Source organism: Rhea pennata, chromosome 9, assembly GCF_028389875.1.
Source record: "Rhea pennata isolate bPtePen1 chromosome 9, bPtePen1.pri, whole genome shotgun sequence".
Taxonomy (NCBI): domain Eukaryota; kingdom Metazoa; phylum Chordata; class Aves; order Rheiformes; family Rheidae; genus Rhea; species Rhea pennata.
In genome coordinates this window covers 15,031,453-15,054,402 of record NC_084671.1, presented here as the reverse complement: position 1 = coordinate 15,054,402, position 22,950 = coordinate 15,031,453, and the positions used below count along the sequence as shown (strand labels likewise).

At 36.0% G+C, this 22,950-nt stretch overlaps 1 protein-coding gene across 6 annotated transcripts in view; it reads left to right on the top strand.

The window, feature by feature from the left end:
* ACAP2 (ArfGAP with coiled-coil, ankyrin repeat and PH domains 2) overlaps window positions 1-22,950 on the top strand; it is a 69,237-nt gene that overhangs the window by 27,310 nt on the left and 18,977 nt on the right. For 5 of the 6 annotated variants that reach the window (XM_062582402.1, XM_062582406.1, XM_062582404.1 and 2 more), the window contains 5 exons: window positions 1,942-1,986; window positions 3,082-3,177; window positions 7,194-7,268; window positions 14,768-14,880; window positions 19,757-19,777. In XM_062582402.1, coding sequence (XP_062438386.1) covers window positions 1,942-1,986; window positions 3,082-3,177; window positions 7,194-7,268; window positions 14,768-14,880; window positions 19,757-19,777 — 350 coding nt within the window. The remainder of the gene's footprint in view (window positions 1-1,941; window positions 1,987-3,081; window positions 3,178-7,193; window positions 7,269-14,767; window positions 14,881-19,756; window positions 19,778-22,950) is intronic. The other variant, XM_062582403.1, reaches the window with a different exon arrangement.

The following is a 22,950-nucleotide window of genomic DNA, read 5'->3' as shown; positions in this document are numbered from 1 at the left end:
CGGAATTTTGTCTTGTAAGCACTAAGCGTGAAACTTATTTCTGTTTAAAGTCATTGATTTAAGCACCGCTTAGTTACTTGTATTAACACTGTTTCCGTGAGTGGTGCCACACAACCCAATGCTGTCGTGCTCGCGTCCCAGCCGCAGTTTCGGGGGAGCAGGCTCTTGCAGCATGTGACGTTTGTTAGTGCGCTTATGGGGAGCTAGTCACAGTGCGCCAGCGGCTGAAAGGCGTGGTGTGGGTTGGATGAGAGCGGTAAGAAGAGGCTGGATTTGACCTAGAGCACCATTTCTGTTCCTCCAAATCCTCTGCTCGTAGTTAAATTTTGAAACCGAGCGGGTAGAGTGGTGCACTGGAGACAGATTCTTGGAAATCTGAAGTTAGCGCCTCTCACCTGAGCTCGCGGCACGCGCTTGGCTACTGCTACCCCGCGAGGGAACGGTTCTGCTCTTCGTGCCCCCGTCGTTGGGGCTCGGCTCCTGCAGCGAGGCCGGCGCTGCGCTGCTCCCCGGGGCTGGCCCGCGGCGGCGGCAGGCAGCTGCTGCTCGTTGGTCCCCGCAGCGCTGGGAGAGCCGAGCCGAGCGGGGTCGTGGAGCCCTTCTTGGAGAAGGATGGGAAGAGAGGCCTCTCTCGGAGCGGGCAGGAAAGGCTGGAAGTGGCTGCTGCAGGCCAGCTTGTTGTGTGCTTACTGAACTGCAGCTCGCTTGCTGTCAGGGATTTGTATATTTTAAAATGTTAACAATTCCTGTAATAAAGATACATTAATGACAAGAAAGAAAAAGTTTCCATGCTGCTTAACTCGTGAAAAATGAAGCTATAGGAGGGTTTTCCAGAAGAAGGGAGTTACCTAAGTAAAAGTGACTTCACAACTACAGTCTCTTGGTAGCTATATTGGCTTTAATCTGTATTTCAATACTTTTGCTTTCCCTTTATTTTTTTTCCTCACAAGTTGTTTGGGGTGTGTGTGTCTGTGTGTGTGTGTGTATATATATATATATATATATATATATATGTATGTATAAAGATTATTTTTGTTACAGAAGGTTTTCCAAAACACTGTCTATTTAGATAGAGAAGTACAATCTGGTTTTGATTATAGTGTTGGTAAGTTTTTAATTTACTGGAATCTTTAAACAGACATACAGAAGTATTAAATTCTGCAATTATGGGCATTTCTGTTAAATGGGGCTTTTAAGTAAAAGCTTTAGTTCTGGATGATAGCTTTAAATTACAGATTAGAGATAGGAGGATGATAGTGAAGATAGGATAGAAGGGTTAGGTGAATGTGAAAAATCTGGTGTGTTCCTTTCTCTATTTCATGTGAAAGGTTTCAAGTTCTAGGGTCAGTGAGTTCAGCTAGCTTAAAAGAGCAAGTATATGTGAAATATATACTGAAAATACTGTGATCTTGTTCATTTTATGTCTGGATCTGAATTCCAGTTCTGGAACTCCTTAGGAGGACCCATATATAACAGTTGTATCCTCTTTCCTAGGGGGAGGAGGTAGGGTGCTGATTGCAGCTCCTTTAAGGAGAAGCTGGGAGGCTGTGTTGGCTCACATGGTCAAAAAGATATTTGAAATAAGCATTTAATTTGGTCTCTTGAAGATGGCAAACAAGCAAATTTGGTATCTTAGGTGTATTATGTTACTTCTGACTGACACACATCTTAATTGTTTTCCCTTTATGATAGAACTTTGTGACTGTCATTGTGAAATTAAACCTTTGCAAGCTTTTTCTCTGAAATGAATCACACCCTGATAAATTTAGCATGCATTTTTTTTACCATTGTAAAAATGATTTTTGATGTCAAGATACTGATGTACATTCTTCTGATATTTTAAGCTGTGATGTGCTTATTTGGAAGTAATCTGCAGTTCATTTCTGTGAGGGAAAATTTGCTAAATGAATAAAATAAGTTGCTTTTTTTCTTTTTTTCTAGATCAACGTTCTTCAGTCTAAAAGGAGATCAGAGATCTTAAAGTCGGTAAGATATATTTTAATTTCTATATAGACAGTATTTTATTAAATCTGAAACAAAATTTTAAAATGTGACTGCAAAGCAGTGTATGCAAAATGGATTTGTCCTGTTCTCCATTATAACATTGCCAGTACAGCTGGCACCTTGCTGCTGGTCACCTTGGCATTTACAATATATACCAAACCATTTTTGGCAATCCTTTTGGTTCAAATGTGACTGCTTTGCTAAGACTTTTACTGCTGTTGTCTCTTTGGTATGTGCTTTGTGATTAAAATTGAAGAGTTTGTTCACCAAACAGTCTTTTCTTTGGAACTGCTATATTCATATATAAACAATGAGCACTTAATCTATTTCTAAGATGGATTCAGCCCTTTCTTCAAAACTGATGTTCTTATTTTATATAAATAGCTTAGAGTCATGTACTATGCTTTTAGCTGTATGTACTAAATTAATATACAACTATAGCTGCATGCTCGTTTTCTTCTAGTCATAGTCCTCTGTATAGTTCCTTTGTATCATCTCTGTAAAAAGTTGATTTAGACTGCCCAATTGAATGATGCCTTTCTTTAAAAGGGCTAGTTCTGCTTCCATAATTTCCTCAATTCCTTTAAATAGTGAAAACTCTGGATCACAGATTCACAGCTGTTCACCTTTGCACTGTATCATCTCAACTTGTTTTAAGACTGTTAATTCTTATGTCTTGGCTGTGTTCATAGAAGTCGTGATTTTGGATCGTTAATAAACAAATTGTATACCCTTTCTCGATTTTTACATGTTTGAGTTAAACGGGAGTTAATAAAATTTTATTACGTGAATAAAATGGCTTGTAACTCATGTTATCTTGTATTTCAATTGATAGGGTTAATCCTATTAACTAATTGAGATTTTTGACTCTGCTTTTTTCCTACCTTGAATTTGAATACTTATGCCACTGGAAGCTGTGCAAGGAATTGATATAAAATTGCATGGAAAAACAAAGTAGAAATCTTACCTTGTACTTTTTTAAAGCTTGTGCAGGTGAAGTAGTTAAGAGAGAAACTTATGTGATATCTGAAATAGTTAAACTTTTATATGAATACTGTTTTTTTTCTTTCCTTCTAGATGTTATCATTTATGTATGCTCATCTGACTTTTTTCCATCAAGGCTATGATCTCTTCAGTGAGCTTGGGCCCTACATGAAAGATCTTGGTGCACAGGTAACAAAAGTTATTTTATAAACTCAAAAATATATATTAGAATGCAAGAGTTTGGTGTGTGTGTACATATCAGGTACACTGTAGACTTACTTGACAAAAGATGGAACTGTATGACAAAGATAGAGGCAAAACATAAAAATACATTTTAGACATTTTGATTTAAGACTTGGAAATTAAAAGTTGCCATTTCTTATAAAAATGTTGATGCTATATAAATTACACAGTCTGCCAGAGCTAAAATTAGTGTTAGCAAATGAAAGTGAGACAATAAAAGTGAAGTTATAAGTATTACAAAATTAATCTTTTATATTGAATCCTTCTTATTCAGTTTTCCTTTTCAAGCCTAAGAACACAGAGGATCCAAAAGCTACAATTCTGTGAGGCTTATGAAAAGGTTAGACTGACCACAGCCAACTGCACTTAGGAAAAATGGAAAATAGTTTTACAAAATGAATTAAGAGCATTATGGCATGCAACTGAATATTCTGTGATTCAGGAAAAAAAGACAGTGTAACCTGGCTTGTTTTCCACAAGTTGAATGGGGCCAGAAACACTTCTATAGAATTTTTATGCCTCTAGCCAAGGATTTGGAACAGTTACACACTGATACAAAACCCTTTATTCTTCCCAACCTAAGTTTCTAAACAAAGCCACCACTTAAAAAAAAAAAAAAAAAAAAAAAAAAAAAAAAAAAAACACTAAATATCTATCTGTATACAGAAGCAAATAGGTGACAGCAAACATGTATTTGTATTCATCTCAGAGATGCATCTCAACATCTGTGAAATTACATTGTTTATTTGGGGTTGGTTTTAAACAGTTCTTGCTCCTGGCTACTCATTCCTGCTGCTGTTGTCACCTGTGCTCCTCAACCTGTTTGTGTGGCTGTGCAGTGAAATAGACTGGGAACTGTAGAAAATACCTATTTAGACATCTGACTTTGTGGATTTTTTTTTTTTTTTTTTTTGCTAGGTTAGTTCCCTAGTCTGGTTCAGTGTGCCTTCATAAATTCTTGTGGAGACACAAGTCGAGGAAGTGTGTGTGTGCATGTGTGTGTGAGCTGCAGTTCTTATCAAGAGGAGAAGTACCTGTGCACCTACAGCTCCCAGAGTTTAGTGTAGTACTAGTGCTTAGATTCAGGTACACATGAGTCTTTCCTTAGTTTATGTTGTTCCTTTTATTTTTTTCCTACATCTTTCTATTTTAAGTTGTAATTGTTGAATTGTAGTGTTTTGTTGATATGCGTTCTTTACTTTCTATATAGAAGAGGTAGTGGGAATAGACTAAAACTATGTAACTAGTAGTGTTGTATGGTGCCAGCTAGGCTTTAATGTTTCCATTTCAGTGAGACTTGAGTTAGGAACGCAAGGTTATTTTTGAATGGCTGGTCACCCTTTTGCTTGATCTGTAAAGGGGTGTTTAATGTTTTCAGTTTGGTGCTGGTATCATAGCAACCAAAGAAGTTAAATTTAGAAAATTCAAAGCTGAGAATGTTTAAAACATATTGCAAATGTAGAGTGAAGATTCTAACATTGTACAACTTGCTGAATTATTTTCCAGTGTTTTGCCCTTAGAATTTAAATAATGGGTATTTTTCACTGGAGAAGTAGACTTGTAAATATCTTGTGAAAATTAAGTTTTACAATTTGTATTGATTCAAGTTTCTACCTTCAGAAGTCAAAGACATGTCCTGACATAATAAAATAGATGGGTTTTATTAGTTGCTTTCTGAAAATACTATCAGTTTCTTTCTGTTGGCAAATGAATTTTTATTCCCAACTAAACTGATTTGTATATGACTAATCACAAGGTTTAATAGCACCTGAAGTATTAAAATTAAAATGATATAACTATTCTGCACTTTCAAATACTGTCTAGTTCACAAGATGGAAGAGGTTTGAGCAGTTGCACTTTCTGGATATTACAGGTTTGTTTAGGATTGTTCATGCATCAGATCATTCACTGCAGGGGAATGTTTAATGGTGTAAAATCTACTTTTGCCTTGAGATTTTGGGATTTGCGCTTTCACATGAAATGTGTTATTACTTAAGAACAAAGCATACTTGAATTTTCATTCCACAATGAAGATTCAAAAGGTGACACTTTTTTAGTCCAATTTAGTTGCATATAGAATAATGCTTACAGAATGCTAAGTGTATATAGAAACTGTTTACCACTAAATGCAGTATTTTGAAAGAATAAACCTAATTTTTGAAGAATACTTATGTCTGTTGCACTATTGTACTTGTATATGTACTATTGTACTTATGTCTATTAGTGGTAAATATATCCTCAAACACTTACGTTAAAATAGAGCAGATGGCACTAATCTAAGTATGGTCTTCTGTTGCATCTAGCGGCGTAAGAGGAAGGGAATTTCTTGGAGGCCATGTCTCAGTTTCTGAATCTGAGGTTGGTTCAGCGAGAATCTTGATTGCTAGAACACCTTGCAAAACATCCTTTGAACCATGACATCCTGAACTCTGTTTTAGAGGGTCTTATTTATCTGACTTCATATAGCTCTGCATGTATGATGTCTGGACGTTTCGGTCTTTCAGATATTCATTTTCACAAATTACCTGTAAGACATGAATATGATGATGCAGTAGTTTGAGCCAGAACAAAACGGAGAGGACACTTAGCAAAATAAGCAGAGCATGGAATTGGGTCCAGATGTCCCAACTATCTCTTAGTTGCATAATTATTGGCCTGTCCAACGTGACAGTGTATTGTTTTCTCTCATTGGCATCATTGCAAACAGGGAAAATATAACTTTGGGGAAAATGAACAGAGTTGGCAGAGCTTCTCACTTGTGGTTAGGAGAGTGGGTGGAGGCTCTCCTTCATGTATGTAAATTGGGGATTCTGTGAGTCACGCTGTGCCCTTTGCCACATGACTGACGCTGCTGGAAAACTGGAATCATGCACTGTTGATAACCTCCCGGTTCTAGCTCTGGAGCAGAGCAAGGTCTGACCCACAGGTGTAAAACCGTGGGCTTTACCCCTGTGTTCAGTCAGTAATCGTCTTTGCTGCACATGTGTTATTACTCAGCGAGATGCCATGACTGGGGTTAATAGAAGTTGTGTATTACAATTTGGATAAGAGAAAAATTCACCAGTTTTCTAGCATACTTTGTCACATAACTACCAAACTATTTAGCCTTTCAGGTAGCTTCTGCTCCTCTGCTTTGCTGTTTTTTATTTAGATGTATTCTTAACATCAAAGTCTGTACAAAATAATTTACTCTCTAACAGGATATCATGAATTTTTTACTCTCTCTCTGCCCTCCAGTCTCACAAGGAAAAGAATTTAAATGGTATTATTTTAGACATGTTTGTAGCAAATATTTGATAGTGTTCATTTTATTGTCACAGACTTCTTAAGGATGTATAATTTAATCAAATCTCATTTGTGGCAGTCTCTCCTTTTTTCTTTGCAAACTTAGTGTATTGTGTTTCTGAAACTAGAAATATTTTTGAATGGTTCTATCTAAAATTCTAAGGAATTTTGCTCACCTTCTGCTAGTGAGCTCTTGGGAATTATCAATGTTTAAGCCTAATTGGGGCAACTCCCTGCTCTGAGGAGGAAAAAAAATCACTAGCATCTACTCTTTCTAGTTTTTGCTGCTAGTGCCAGTGCTGCTGCATAGGCCAGTCAGCCAGCAAGAGCAGCTAAAGCATGAGTCATTCTCCTCAGAGACTGAGCACCAATGCGGTATACCAGGCGCATATGCTTGGCACCATGCTCTTCTTTGAAACATTTCTCCTAAGGCTTACAAGAAATGTACACCTTCCGTAGGGGTTAGCTCAGGATGGTAGTGCAGTGCTTTAAACGAGGCATCAGTGGTTATTAAAGGTAAAAGCTTTGTGATCACAGAAGTGATTTTTAGAATGCAAATAAAACAAAAGTCATGCAATGTCTAGACATAATGTGTTCTTTTTTGTCAGTGTTATGAAATCTACAGAGCCAAATTTCTCTTGAAGTCTAAAGATCCAATTTTCTGTTTCTCTTTACAGCTGGATCAGTTGGCTGTAGATGCTGCAAAGGAGAAGAGAGATATGGAGCAAAAACACTCCACTATTCAACAAAAGGTACTTGAGAGAATGTAAAACATGGAGTGCACACACATTTGCATATATATTTTGGCATCTCTCTTCAACAGTGAATCTGCATTGGAACTGCAAGGGATAGTATCTTTAAAGTGCAAAGAAATAGTCTTACAGACCATTATGCATAGGGCTGGATTGCAGATATTCCTTTTGTGTTATGAAACAAATACTATGTTTCTGTCAAAACTGAACATGATAAATAGAATGGCAGAACTTATTTGACTGCTGGGACATCTAAACATTTTGTTAGAACTTTAATTTCAATGACATCTTGGATTCAGTGTAGTTAAAATTGTTGTCATTTACTCCTACATATATATGTAAGAGGTACATACGCTGCACAGTCCTGCGGGCATATGTATTACTTTTTTCCTAGAGTATGCCAAATATAGTTATGGTGCTCTGATATACAAAGTGGCAGCTACTGTTGTGTATAAAGAGCAAAAGTAAACTACTTGAACATTACATAGTCTTTTTACTTTTAATTGTATGCAAATGTGAAAGCTAAATGATAACATTAAATTGCTGTTTTGGGCAGATCTGTATGTGCGGTAATTCCTCTTTTTTTTTTTTTTTTTTTGTTGGGGAGAATTGTAGATACTTCAGATTGTTGGTGGGAGGGAAATGACTTCTGTTGCTTGGATGTTTCAGAAGCTCTAGATCAGTATTGATTTTGCAGGTATAATGCTAGAAGTTAAAAATATTTCCACTGAACTCTCCGATAGTGAGCTAATACTTCAGGTACTTTTGAAAGGGATTAGATACCAGTTTAAAGGTAATGCAACACTTCTTACTCTCATTCAAATACATTTTTATGTGATCTGTTCACGTGTCACAAATTCAAAAAAACTTAATGTAAATGACATCTGATGAATAAATAAATTCAGTAGTGAGAACATGCCAAGGATAGAATGACGACTCCTTAGAAGGAGTCAATATTTTAGTGGAAAAAGGTAATGCTTCTGGCTGCCACTGTTAGCTGACAGATTTTTCTCATTTCATTTCTCCAGTAGTTGGTGGGAAATATTAGGATTGCCTTAACTGTGTAATTGGGCAGCCATGACAGTTGGTTTCAGGGCAGTGCTGCTCTTCTTTATGTGGAGGCAGATGGAAGATAACTATGGATAAAGTAGGGAGTAAAGTATGGGGGGGAAAAGAATTAAATAACGAAATTTTATATGTTCAAGTTCAGTCTTACTGAGTCTATATAAGTTTGATTTTAGGTGTGGGCAGTAGTTGTGGGTTGCTGTTGGAGGAAAGTAGTGCTTGCTGAAAGATGTAGGTTATGGGCAATACATCTCTAATTGGCCATAGAGATAGTAGCTTGTTATCATGATTTATGGTTATTGCTGTTGCCAGTGGTGTTCACATTTGTTATCTTTTTGTTTTGTTTTTCTCTTTAATGCTGCTTAAGGCTGCTTTGCAGGTAAACGATTTCTAATAATATCAACAGTTATTGAAACTCTAGTAAAACTTAATCAACTATGTCTGTATATATAAACATTTTTTGTTTCTAATGCAAAGAACAAATGGACCAATTCATAAAATTATTTTAATTGAATGATAACTTTACAATGCTTCCAAAATAAAATCAGGACATTCAGATGGTGTTGTATATTGTCCTCAAGTCTCTGTTTCAGGGCAGACATGTTTGGGATATCTCCTGCCCTTATCAGTCAATCTGATATTTTTTTTGATAATGCCTAGGTTGATGTATCTAGCCTTTGGAAGAAGACATGCTTTAATGGAAAGTCCTCCTCTTAGCTATACCTCCTAAAATCATTTTCCTGTTTTATCATTCAAATCATGTTGTCCATTTTTAATGGCATCTACATGCTTTTCCTGGCTTTTCTACCCAGTGTGTTTCCAGCTCATCAGGACTTTATAATCTTCAACTGACTTAAATTTTGGATCTTCTTCCTTAGAGTGTTGTTCCTCATCCAGTCAGCCTCACCAGGATGGCAATCTGTTCTGCTATTCTTTTCTTCTTGTGTACTATCATACTGCTTAGTACTATACTAGCCCTTAGGCATATGTTTCCAGATCTTCCAGTGCCAAATCCTTCCTTCTCTTTCTACTAAAACTTCTGCTTCTTGAGTTGTATATTCCATGAAGTATGTGTGCTTAATAATATACTTAAGTTTTCATCTGATGCCTTGGAATGATGCCTTTTCTTTTCCTCATTGTGTAATAAAGAGCAGTCTCTGTTCTGAAATTTATAGACATAAGTGCGTGTGTGCACACACCTATCACCTCTGTCCTACTCATCTACCTGTGTTTGCATATGTGTGTGTATTCATGTGGAATAATTGCACTTATTAAATAACCCATCAGACTACTTTTTCCTTATTGTCAGCAACCCCTTTAACTTGGCTGTTACCAGAGAGGCTGATGTAGAAGTCCTGGAAAGGCTTAGCTGACAGTACAGTTTGATTTCTCTTGAGAGAGCTGATGTCTGGGTTTTGTTTTAACTCTTGGCTGTGTTCTATTTCGTAGCTATTCTGCAAGAAATGATTTGTAAAATACGATTTTTTTACTCGTTACTCTGGAGAAACACATACTATGGAAGATCTACCTAGGAAGATCTACAATATATTTTTGTAGGGAAGGATGCATATCAAAAGGATGGTGTTACAGGGTTGTCAGCATCAAAACTGTTCAGAACTACTGTCTCCTGAGCGGTTTCATGCAGCCACTATTGTAGTAATGGATTGAATTCTGAAAACTTAAAAATCACTTAGACTGGTCAACAGCATAGTGGTTTTGTTAGTTTTGTGACATAACTAAGTTCTAAACACAGGAAAATGATATAGGAAAAACATTTTCATTTTATTTAAAGTACAGTTTTCATCATATTCAAATACCTCATTTTAAAAAAAGAGAGAGGAGGGGGGAAATCTGCTTCTGAAGAACTATTCAGGAAACAGCTGGAGTGAGAATGATTTGAAAATTTTAACATCTTGATTAAATGAGCTGATAGGAAGCCAGATGCTACCACAGTCATGAAGCAAGTATAAGTCAGAATTACCCCAAATTGCTGTTGGGTAATTAGTGTAAACTAATTTTTGTCACAAAAAATAAAGATGTGCCAGTATTTCAAATGATGTCTGTACTTAGTAACTATCTTAACTTCTTGTACTTTGTCTTGGACTGTAAAACTTTGTTGTGGATTTGTTGTCATTTTAAACTGTTCCTCAAGAGAATTTAAATTCAACAAACATCTCTCTTGCTTTGTATATGCTGTGAGATTGGAATAGAAGCAACTTCATAAAAGGGGAGGGGGGTGCAAAATGACTTTTTTTTTCTTGGTATACTGCAATAACTTTTCAGTTTATTCTTTTTTGGGGAGGCTTTTCTGGTTTTTGCATCTATGCCTGATTGTTCACTTGTCTCCACCATTTACTACCTTTTAAAAAGCTTTAAATATTCTGCTCCTTTAAAACAGAGGAAAAACAATGTCTTTAAATACAAATTCAGTATTAGAATCGTGATGCTCACACTTCCTGTGATGGACTGGTAAAATGGCTTGAATTCAAGCTTTTGACCTTTTAGTAATGTTCATACAGGAAGTGAATCTAAAAAAACCTCTGCTGCTGAAGAGTAGGATTGTTTTGCTTTGATCCCAAGAAAATTATATGCAGGGAAAACGAAAAAAACAGTGCAAACGATTAAATAAATCCAGTCTGTGTGATAAATCGATAAATTCGTATAGAAATGCGGCCACCTGAAACAAGACAAGTATTCTATGACCCATTAAATCAGTATTAAATGCAGAAATGAAAATTGCCTTGCCATTACCTACTGGTTTCCTATCACATGCAGATTTAAACAGAGCAGAAGAGCACACTGTGTAACTCACCTACGAAGGCTACTTCATCTACTTGTTTCTCTTCTAGTAGGTGGCAAACATTTAATAACAGATATCAAACCATAGATGTCCCTTCTTTGAAACTGAGTGAAACGTAATGTAGCCCTTCAGTGTGGCTTTCATAATGCTAGTTTAATTTTCTTTGGTACTCTGGTACCAGCTGACATCTAATCAGCAAAAAAATCTGTTTAAGCTAATGCAAGCTTTTCCAACTGTATGTTTGCTTAAGGAATATAAAATTATGATTCACATGAAGTGACTGGGTTTGTTAACATGTGATTCTCTTATGCAGGATTCTGGAAAGATAAGGATATATTTCTCCTTAACGCTGATTATTTTTCATAATCCATTAAACTTTTCCATGAGCCAAGATAAAAATAAGTTTATAGTGTGACTGCTTTCCCCCTGTTCTTTAATTATGAAATAAAATAGTCTATAAAACTAGACATAGCTCATCTAGTTCTTTTTCTACTGTTATCCTTTCAATTGAAATAAAAGATTTTTCCTAACCACAGCTTTAGCAGTGAAGTTTTTTGGGTGAAGTATATGGAAGCTTTACTTAAAAATTCTTAATTTCAATTAGTCTCCTGTGTATAGGAACATATTAAACTTCCTACATGCACTCTTTTGCCTTAATCTGTTCTATAAGTGTGCAAGTCATTTCATGAAATCAGTTAAAATGACACTGTACAGTTCATGAGGTAGGCAGTATTTTAGGCAACCTGGCATGAGAGTAACAGCGAGGTAACGCTTTGGATTTTTTGTTTGCGTGTCTTCAAAAGCAGCTTAAATCTAGTTTCACTGGAAAAAGACAATTGCAGTATCTGAACCAGCTGTCTGATCTGGGAGGAAAATGTGACTGCGCAGTAGTTTGGGCAGAAAGGACCGAGGGGAGTGTGTGCTTGCCCTTCGTTAGGCAAGGAATCGCAGGCATCACGGAGGCAGGAAGATGCAGATCTTTAGCAGATTTCATTATGTTTGGGAGCTGGTAAGTTATAATAATTTACCAACTGTTTTGGACAAAAAGGTGAACTCAGCATTTGTAAGACTGTGCTTGTAGGGCTGTGAAGTTTTTTTGATGGCATGTTAAGATAAACTGGAGACTGCTCGATGCTTTTTGAGAATGTGTATGTAATAAAGCTGTCTAACACTGTTAAAACTACACTTATATTTGAATGTTTGTGCTTGAGGTCTTTAATACTCAGTATGTTTTGAATTGGAAAACAAGCAGAATATTAACATGAAATTTTGAATAATAAATGCCTCAACTTGGGATCTTTAAGACGCTTTTCTTTGTAATCTATCTTTATTCAGAAGACTATATGATAGTAATAATGTTCTTGAAATTTTCACTTTTGCAGTGATCTGCTAGTGAAGAAAAAGTCTAGGCTAACATTTTGGACATAATAACCTATTAAGAGTGGTATTAGCTGGAAGTGTAGGTCATTTTATAGAATTTAGTGCTCTGCTGGCCTAGGGGCATGAAAGACCCTTTTTGACATTTGTCACCGCTTCACTGTCTTGATCAGCTAACCCTTGGATGAACCATAACTACTCTTTTTCCCGTGCCCCACACACTTAGTGTATGGCAGAGCGGTGTTTTCTCTTCAGTCTTTACAGGAACCTGTTAAAATGCTATTCCTGAGAAGACACATCAGTGAGGAAAAAAATTGTACAGACTCTGTCTACTTTTTCCTTTCACTCAGTTCTGGTTATGCTTCTTTTTGACTGCTTAATGTTCAGTTTGGATGGAATTTCATTTATTTATATATATTTTCCCTAAACTAAAATAACCATATGATAAAGTTGTTTTGCTTGGATATAACTATGCTAGGTTTAAAGGTGCCTCATCCTTTGTGGCTTAGCTATCTGCCTATGTAAGAGTAAATAAGTTGTATACCAAAAAAAATTGTATGCAGGTTGGAATATTACATAGGATTGATAGTACTTTTTTGAAGCTGATTTAGTTTTTGTACGGCCTTCCTCACTCTATTCCCCCCAGTATGGAAAAAGAATATAGTGCAAACCAGAGGTTTACAGATGCAGTTCTCATAAGCTGCCAATGTCAGGTCTTATTTTGTTTGTGTTTTGGAGTTTGTATGGTGGTGTGTGTGTTTAGCATCTTTTGATGGTATGCAAGAGTGACAGTCTTAGACAATGTCCTGTCTCCTAGTTATTGAAATTTAGGTTCTCCTCCCCACTCCCAAGAAAGTTTATTTCCAGTGATGAGTCTTTTCCCCCCCTGTTAGGGGAGGAAGAAGTCTCCATGTGTTGCTAGTCGACTGAAATTTGAGCTAGTCGCATGTATATTTTGTTCTCTGGACATGGCTTATGATATTAAACTATGTCACTTTATGTGCACTTTTTCATGCAACTCTAGTAGCTGTTAGTAGCTCTCCTTTAATACCTGAACCCCAAAGCTGTTGCCAAGAAAGAGGTCCGTGCTGTTTCAGACAGGAAACAAAAGCAGATAATCACCACGTGCGTTACTACTTCATCTACTCTACCTTCTCTAGAAACATGAAGCAATTAACCTTTCTAAAAAATGTAGTGGTATACTTAAAAAGATCTGTTATTAGGCTTAAACAGAAAAAACCCACTCATATTCTCTTGTCCTACTTTTAGCTTCATATTCTTGTCCAAGATTACAAAGAAAAAAATTACTAAGTTTTTGTCATCTTTGCCAGCATCTTGACTGCTAATTGATAGCATCATCTTTACTGCTCCCCATCCGCCGAACTCTGACCCAGCTCACTTGGGATGACAGAGCCGAAGAAGGTGGCAGTCCCCGCTGGTCCCCTGCAGTCCTCAGCCGCAGGCTGCCGCTGTTCCTGTACAACTTTGACTCCTGTAACTTCATCCCTCCTCTCCTTCTCCTCTGCCTCACTCTCCTTTGGCCAGATGACTTAAATCACTTTGAGAAATCTTACCATGCTAGAGAAATCTCACTCATGTTCAAAGCTCAGGAAAGATACAAGGAAAAGGGGTTAATATTTTTAACGTGGGAATTAACTGTAAAGCAGATGACACTTTTAATAACTGTCAACTTTTCTTTTATGTTAATATATGGTTTGTGCTAATCTAATAATGAAACACTTTTTTCGCAGTTTCTCCTAGAAAATATCTTGAATTTGCTCTTTAGAATTTAGATAGTACCGTACCCCGCTTTGAGCTGTAGACACCTGAAAACTCTTTTCACGAAATTACAGCGGTTTTACATTTCCTTCCTCATTATATGATACCAACTTTCTTGATTTTTTTCTTGTATCTTTCCTAGTTCTGGAATGCAACTTTTCTGATCCAGACACTTTTTTTGATTTCCTTCCTCCTCCTCCTTCTCTTCCTCCTCCTCTTTCCCTGCAGTCTTTGAAAAGATAGTTGGAAAAATAATTAAATAATGCAATCTTACTGTTCCAAATCTTATAAAGGAAAAATAATCTTCAGCATCTTGATCTCCTAAAGAGTGTTTTATAATGTGGCAGAAGTAAACACTAGTGAATGTTGCAAGCAAAACATTATTCCTAAATGTTTACTCTTTTTTGACACTTGCTGTTAACATTTAAATCTTCCTGAGACTATAATGTGTTTTTCCTGTTTTGTTCCTTTCTACTAGGATTACTCCAGTGATGATACTAAATTAGAATACAATGTAGATGCAGCCAATGGTATTGTTATGGAAGGTTATCTATTTAAGCGAGCCAGCAATGCCTTCAAGACTTGGAACAGGTAATTCTTCAGAACTTGTCTTTAGTAGCTTATAATAATACTGTCTGTTAAGGTAAATTCTGGTCTGACTTGCAACCTGTGTAACCCACTGATTCCACAGATTTGTCCAAGTTGTTGAGTTTTGACAAAACATTTAGATTGGTCTGTTAATTACAGTAGAGATGACACTTAAAAGCCTCTTCTACTTATTTTCTGTTATTTTATTCTGTTTCTAGTTGTTTTCAAACCTATTTCTAAGAATATGTCTTATAGTCTGGAGAAGTCCTGCGTATGAAAGGCTTACTTTTATGGCCACAATCTGACTCTGTAATTGCCTTCTTGCCTTGTTTTAGGGGTTGACATAGAGCAATTTTTATATTGTGTATTGTGTACAATCCCAAATACAAGCACTGGGAAAATAAGTGTTAGAAATTTTTCCTGAAAAATAAACATGTTAACCTTTTACAGTTCCTGTGCTGTGCAGTGGATTCCTCTTAGTAGTTCTTATAGACCTGTTGGGAATTCAGAATGCAGTGTGAGTCTTGTCTCTGTAACAGTATGTATTTTATGATTATGTAAACATTTTTCCTAATTGAACAGGTTTTCTTTTGACTTTGCAATGGTGTACACTTATTTCAGGAAACATATATGCTGGAGCGCTTACTCTATAGCTGGATGCAGTTCTTGAATTCAGAAGTAAATTTGTTTTGATATAGTGCTGCTCTTTACCATCTCATACTCCCCTATTTGCAGTAGTGCTTTTATTCAAGCATTTTTGTTTTGAAGGCCAGAATGTGAATTTGGATATGTTGTTGGAAATACATATTTCATTTATTTTTCAGTGGTTTACTAGTGAGCCTTTTATTATCACAGAAGCATTTATAAGCATTGAGTAACATCAGCTGGATTTTTCACATATGCTGGGTTGTAGGCAAGGTGTTTTATTATGAAAGTATTCAACTTAGCAAAAATACATTTTCTTATGAAAGTCTTTTTTTTATTAATCAAGTGGAAGTTTCTGGTCAGCCTGAATTGTTGGTGTTGCTGATATGTTCTATTAGTAATATTAATGGATGCATCTGTTGCTGTAGAGGTGTCGTTTTACTGACACATGAGACTGTTGGGATTGGTAGGACTTCTTTGTTCAAGTATTTAAGAAGTTAAACATTACCTAACATTTTCTTTGTACTTGGAAGAGCATTTATTGTAATAGGGCCTCTTATAACTAGTTCTGCCATAGTTAATTCATGATATTTCTGTCTTGGGCTTGAAGAGTATTATAATAGTAATAATTTCTTCTGTAAAATATATTTTGAAGTAGATATGGCCTACTGCGGTCTGGCCCACAAAAGTGCGTAACAGATTTAAGACCTTATGTTTCCTAGTTTTTCTAATTCAAAACATGTTAATTTGAAACCACAAGCCTTTTAGAAGGGCTTGGTTTTGTTCCACTCTGAATAAAGCCAGGGTCTGGCTAGTGGGCTGAGGAGCCCACTACTAAAGGGGACCTGTGGGCCTCGGAGGCAGCAAGCTGAGCAGTGCCCAGCAGCAAAGTAGCCAGCAGCTTTGTGGACTACATTAGCAGGACCTCTGGTTGTTAAATTGAAGGAGATGAATATATCCCCGTTTACTCAGCCTTTGTTAGACTGTTTAAACTGTTGGTCTAAAACACTGTGCCCGACTTGCTGCCCAAAACACAGTGGACAGTGGACATAAATTGAAATTGGAAGATCCAACTGATAATAAGAAAAATCTTTTCACCTTGAGGACAGGCAAGCATTGTAAGAAGCATGTGAGAATGGTTGCGCAGCCTTCGTTCTTGGAGGTGGGCTTTCAAGCTCTGAACAGTCTGGTCTGATCTCACAAGTGACCCTGCTTTGAGAAGGAAGGTGGACTAGAGACCTCCTGGGATGCTTTCCAGCCTTAATTATTCTGTAGTTTTCTGAACCTAGTAGAGGACCCTGATGTCTTGAACATCTTGAAACATTGCAGATTATAGCAAATACATTGTTTCACTTAAATCTCTAGGCTGATACAAGGGCTACTGGAGTCAATAGGCCTCTGTCTATATTAGCAGGCAGTGTGGAACTGGAAGTATATTTGTAGAACACAGACGTGCTGCAGTCCCAGTGTCCACATTTGCATGTGTTCTTGAGAGGTTTTGCCTTGAACTATCTCTAGTCTGGTGCTGTAGTCTGAGTATGCATTTGCAATTGTAATAATATCTAAGTTAGTTTTATCCAAATAGAATTCAGAGTTCTCCAAGACAACTCTGTGGGAACCAAAAATGTAAAGAGGGAAAATTGGGAAATTTGCTTTAACAGCATGTCCCAATCTGAATTCAGATGCTAGTGTAAGCACACTTTGAGAAACTTCACAGTAATAGTGTAGGAGATTGTCCCTAGCTGAATCCTCAGCAGGCTGGAAGAGTCGTTTTTGCAAGATCTTGAGCAGGGCTGACTGCAACCTCTTGATGTCAGAAGACAAACCTGAGGCTCCACCTCTGGGTGGACAACCTTCTGGTTGTCATGAAGGACTTGCTCTGTGAGGAGGAAATAGAAGGAAGCAGAGCAGCAATTCTAGCGTTGGAAGGTAGATGAGAAATATTCTCCTTCCCCTTGGCTTTGTACGTTTTAATACAACACATGTATCTTTCCTTAAGATGATAAGGAGTAGGATTGAATTAAAACTAATTTCAGTCTCTCAAAATTTTAAGACTGATGCAAAATATATGTAGGGAAGTCGTAATTAAATCAGGATAATCAATGATGTTCTTTTGGGATAAGCTTACAGATTTGAACATCTACTACAAAAACAAAGACAAAAAGTAAGTAGTTTGAGAGAGCCAAGATAACTTACTGAAGAGTAAGGGGTACTTACTTCTAAGATACACTTTATATTTGCTTATGTTTTTATTTTTCTTTTATCATGAGTATACGATAAAACTAACCCTTTAGCCTTTTTATGTTAGGTTCTCTATAATTTATATCATTGTTAGTGATGGGCTAGTTGGATGTTTCAGAATTAGAGTGAGCAACATTGGACGTGATAGATGTAAGCCGTCAGTGTTTAGAAATGGAATCAATCATATGTTAGCTTTGTCCTTAATATGTTTATAAACCATTACTAAATATTGTGAAATTATACTGAAATATCCCCCATAAAATAAATATTAAAAATTCTTTTTAATGAAGACTGCTTTTAATTAGTTTCTGAATATAGCCTCACTTCCTTTGTTTTTAATGAAATGGAGAAGTATTTTAAACTTATTTTTACTTCCCAATGCAGTTGTAACTCAGATCAACGACTGCAGTATCTAACATGTAGCACTGCCTCTTTCCACAGCCTAAAACTGATGATGAGATGTTTTATTGACATAGTGGTATAGTTTCACCTCCACAGAGAATTCTTTAAGTTCACTATGTATTAGGGGCTAGAGGGTATTTCCAGCCACTATCTAGAATACAAAAGACTGTAACATTGCTTTAAACTGTTTTTATGTATAAAAATATAAAATTAAATCCCGAAGCAGGAAACACGTATAGAACATGTTATTTGAGGGAAATTTGGGGCTGAAATCAGAGACCTCAAGAAGGAAAAGATATTTTCAAAGTTCTTCTCAGGTAGGTAGACTGCTTTTTCTAACTATATGCCTATCTAGGGCAGCAGATGGTGGAATCAACCAACTGAAACAAAACCAGAAGGATTTGCCTGGAAAGGAACACTGGAATTTCCTGATGTCCTGAACCTCAGGCAACAGCACTGACCTTCCTTGCTAACTGCCAGTTGCAATGCTAGTGGCAGTTTTTATTTAGTATTTAGTTCCTCTTTTCCCTCTGTTAATATTGTTTGGTATTTTGATGCCTCCAGATACTTTAAAATACTCCTTGAGACAATCAAGTTGCAAAAAAACCAAACAAACAAACAAAAAAAATTGCAGTTAAAAGTACTAGTTTATACTTCACAGCATTAAAAACATAAGAGGAAGGGAGATGATACTATGAATTGTGTCTGGGTTTGAGATGCATCAAGGTGATTCCAGCTAACAAAATAGAGATCATTCTGTAATGCTTCTGTGTGCCTGCCTTGGTATACAAATGCATGGACACACGAGTGGATTACTCTGGGGAAATCCAGTTGCTGGAAAAAAGAAAGAAAAAAAAAAGAGTGACAAATCTGCTGCAGTAGGGGAGAATTAGTTTTATTTTAATCCAAGCTGACTTCTTCCTAGTACATTGTAGTTTGTGCCTGGAGCAACTGGCAGCTTGGGTACAGTTGTCCAAAGGCTATTAGTTAATCTTGGGCTTTTACATCAAGTTCCCTAGTCTCAGAATAGCGCTCTTTGACACTGGTTTAAGAAACAAATAGTTTGTGAGCAGGCTACCATGGGAATTGCTTACAGTGTGACGCTGTTGCATTTTTGACTTCTGTTTGTGGCTGTATGTAAGAGCTGAAGATTTTTGAATCTCTTTATAGTATGCCTAAATGGATTGTTTATAATAGTAGCAACAGATTTGGAGGCCTACTGTTTGAATATATGTTTATCTTTTAGCAAAGAATGCACGTACCTTGTAGTACAAAAGTCAGGAAGTGAAATAGGTTTTATTTATTAGTGTGGAGCAGTAGGTGGAAAACTATTTCGTCCCATATTTAAAAATAGGTAAACAAATCTGTGCTTTGGATAAAGGGATATGTGAATAAATGTGTGTGGGGCAAAAGGCCTTTATCAAATATTCTGAGTAATTTTTTTTAGATTGGATGCATTAAACATTTTCCTTTAATTCTGCTGTATTTTCAGACCATGCTAATTCTTTGCTTATTTTGCTCATTTTGCATTTTCATTCCTTTTCCTTCTTTCCCTTATGTTTTAATCCTACCTCATTTTTTCACATGACAGGAAAAAGCCAGATCATATCAGGTACCAACCAGCTTCTTTTATACCTTCCCAATGTTTCTTTGGCACGCAAAAAGCTCTTAATTAACCCTGCATTTAATTTTGATTACTTGCAATGGATGTAAAGTGGCTCAGTCTAAGAAAAATAACAGAAGGGTTCTGCCTGGGATGACAGTGCACCTACTGCTCAGCGCCTTTAAAACAATTAGAGAGGTTGATCACATGCTCAGAAGTTTGAGTGCAGAAACTAAGTTTGATCGCTTTAATTCCTTTATAGCTAAAAATAACTCAGTGTTTTGCCTTTTTCTAATTTAAGTTGGTAAGATTTTTCTCATCAACTGCATTGGAATTAGAAATGGCACTTTTAAATGTTGTGCACTCCTAATCATTCTGTTCATTTGCATGCTGATGGCAAACAAAATTATTCCCTTTTTGAAAATTGATAATAAGTCATTCAAATTTTATGTAAACTTTGAGTTGTTTTTTTTCTTCTTGGTCTTAGTTTTCCATTCTCAGAAATTTGAAATGCTCTTCACTGACTTTTGTATCTTTTCTATTTAACAAATCGATCTTTTTAAATATTGGAGGTATTAATGAGAAGAAAACAATTAAGTTTCTAAACCAGACAGCTTCATTAAAGTACTACCATAAATACAGTGGATCAACATGAATTACTTTGACTTCCCTAAATATATTTCCTCCTTCACCATACTTTTCTCCAAGTTTTTTAGTGACAGAATGACACATTTAAAGAAACTTTGATAATACTCAATACTTACAGCCCACAATGTCTAAATCTTTAATTCCTCAAAAACAGTAGCTATGGTATATCCTTATAACATCTTCAGTCCATGTGTATTTTTTTCTCAAGAGTTCCTGTTTGTCACTGCCTTTGGCAGTGCACTGCGAATCTGTTTTGTACAGTAATGAGTGATGTTTGTTGATGAGACTTGGTTAATTTAAGACAATTCAGAAAGTTTAGACCCAAATAACCTTGTTACTTTGGCCTCAGTAAAATTATTCTGGTGCAGACATGTTGGACCTGAGGCTAAACTTTTCATTTATATTTCAAAACAAATAAAGGAAATTATTTTTTTTCTGTAGACATAATCTTAACTGAGACATGTTCATAAGTGCAGACTACAAGTTTTACTATTTTCTAAATGGCTGCTTATTTCTCCCTTTCCTGCCCCCCTCCAATATTTCTTTACAATTTTTTTTTTTTTTTTTTTTTTTTGCCTGGGCTGAAAAGTTTTTCTTAAACAGATTTCACTTCTGTACTGGGGTAAAAAGGTCATGGAATATTTTGAAAATTTTTAGACTAGACTTCAAAGGTAACAATTTTTGTACAATTTGTATACTCATACTCAGTTTATCAGATTGGAGCTTATTTGCTCTAATCACTTGCTAACTATGTAAATGTACAACAAATGAAGCATTGTATTAATGAAGTTAGTTATACTGCTTAATGGTTATTATTAGGGATTTGCTCCATTGCATGTTATCTTGGGGCGGTGCTGCATTTCTCCTTTGTCTCTTAGGCACTGCTTTACATGTTTTCTAATTGGTGTTCATTCAAAAGCAAAGAATAAGCCTGAGTTTATTTTCCTTTTCTGGTCTGCTTTTTAGCTCATCGATTTAAAATATTAGCAATAACCTCCCTTATGCTTGGATTAGAGGCTTGGTTACTGCATCTGGTTGTGGTTTTTTTTCTTTTTTTTATAGATGGTAAAGGTGATACCTTTTAAATAGCAGTGACCAAAACAACTCTTAGGAAAAAATTGAAAAAGTAGTTAACTTTTTTATTGAATTATTTAATTGTCTTAGTCCAAAGAGATGACCATTATTACGTTGGAAATCTATTAAAGGAGATCCTGTTGCTGCTTTTTTAAATTAAATGTATCTGCACAACATTTGAAAAGAATAATTCTTAAAAGGTAGAATCTCATCTGTCTACTAAGTACTAACTTTTGTAGCAAATACTAGATTTTCTGATATGGATCTAACTTTTGTGTGCATCTTCCCTATATCTTTCGCTGTTGTTTTTCCCTTCTGTGCTTCTTTTCCTGGATGGCTTGTGGTGGCTGGAATATGTGGAGCCCTCTTGTTACTAACCTAGTGAACTGTAGCTTTGATATTCAACAGTTTATGGAGAATTACAAGATAAGTTCCGCTAGCATTTTTTGTGTGCTGTTAGCATTCAAGCCCGATTATCAGTACAGAAAAAAGGTGATATGCAATATGAGCAGAGTCTACGTTCTAAATTTCTAAATTCTAAAGAGTTAGAAGTCTAAATTTCACTGCAGTGCTGATTTTTCTTTATTTTTTTGTTTACATTCTCTTAATTTTTTCCAGTTCAAAACCAGATGATCAGTTAACTTTTCTTATTTTATGCATCCCCAGAAGAGGTAGAAAGGGTTGGTTATATTTGTTAGGTTTTTTCTTTTCTTTCTTTCCTTTTTTTTTTTTTTTTTTTGATGGCCTGTTGAATATGGTTGTTGAAGGTCTGAGATACTCTTAATTTTTCCTGAATACGAGTAATGTTTTGGTTCTCAAGTGTTGCAACACTGAGTTGCACCCAAATTGAACACAAAGTCTGATAATGAGGGATACAGTTCATTTTTTGTTAATACTATCTTTTTCTGGATTTTTATAGGATACCTTAATTTCATCTCTGTAGGTTTCCATGAAGTTGAGGCTTAAATTAGGATTCTGTTTATACCACTTCTGTTTTTTGCACATTTTTAATTTCATCATCTAAAATTTTAAGAAATGTCAAATACAGTGAGATGCTAAATACTCTCATGGGATGGCAATGCAGTGCCTTAGTAAATTGTGTTCTAGTTCCACTCCTGAAAATACTTCAGAAGTGAATGGGAGTTTACCTAGTTTAAGTGTTCTTGTGTGTCAAAGCATTTGAACTGTAAATCAAATAATCCCTTAAAACTTTAGCTTGCTGTTAAAATACTGAAGTGTATGTTCTTTGAAATGAAAATGTTCTGTATGAAAGCTTAACTAATGTTGTGATAACAGGAATGTATTTGTTTAGGACTCAGATTATTTAAACCATGCTTTATCTTTTCTGTTTTGTCTCTGCTTTTTCCTTGTTTCATTATTCTCATGGAATCCTTGTCCAAACTGACTGCGGCATTACATTTTTCAATTCTTTTATGCAGTATTTCTTAGTAGACTGTATA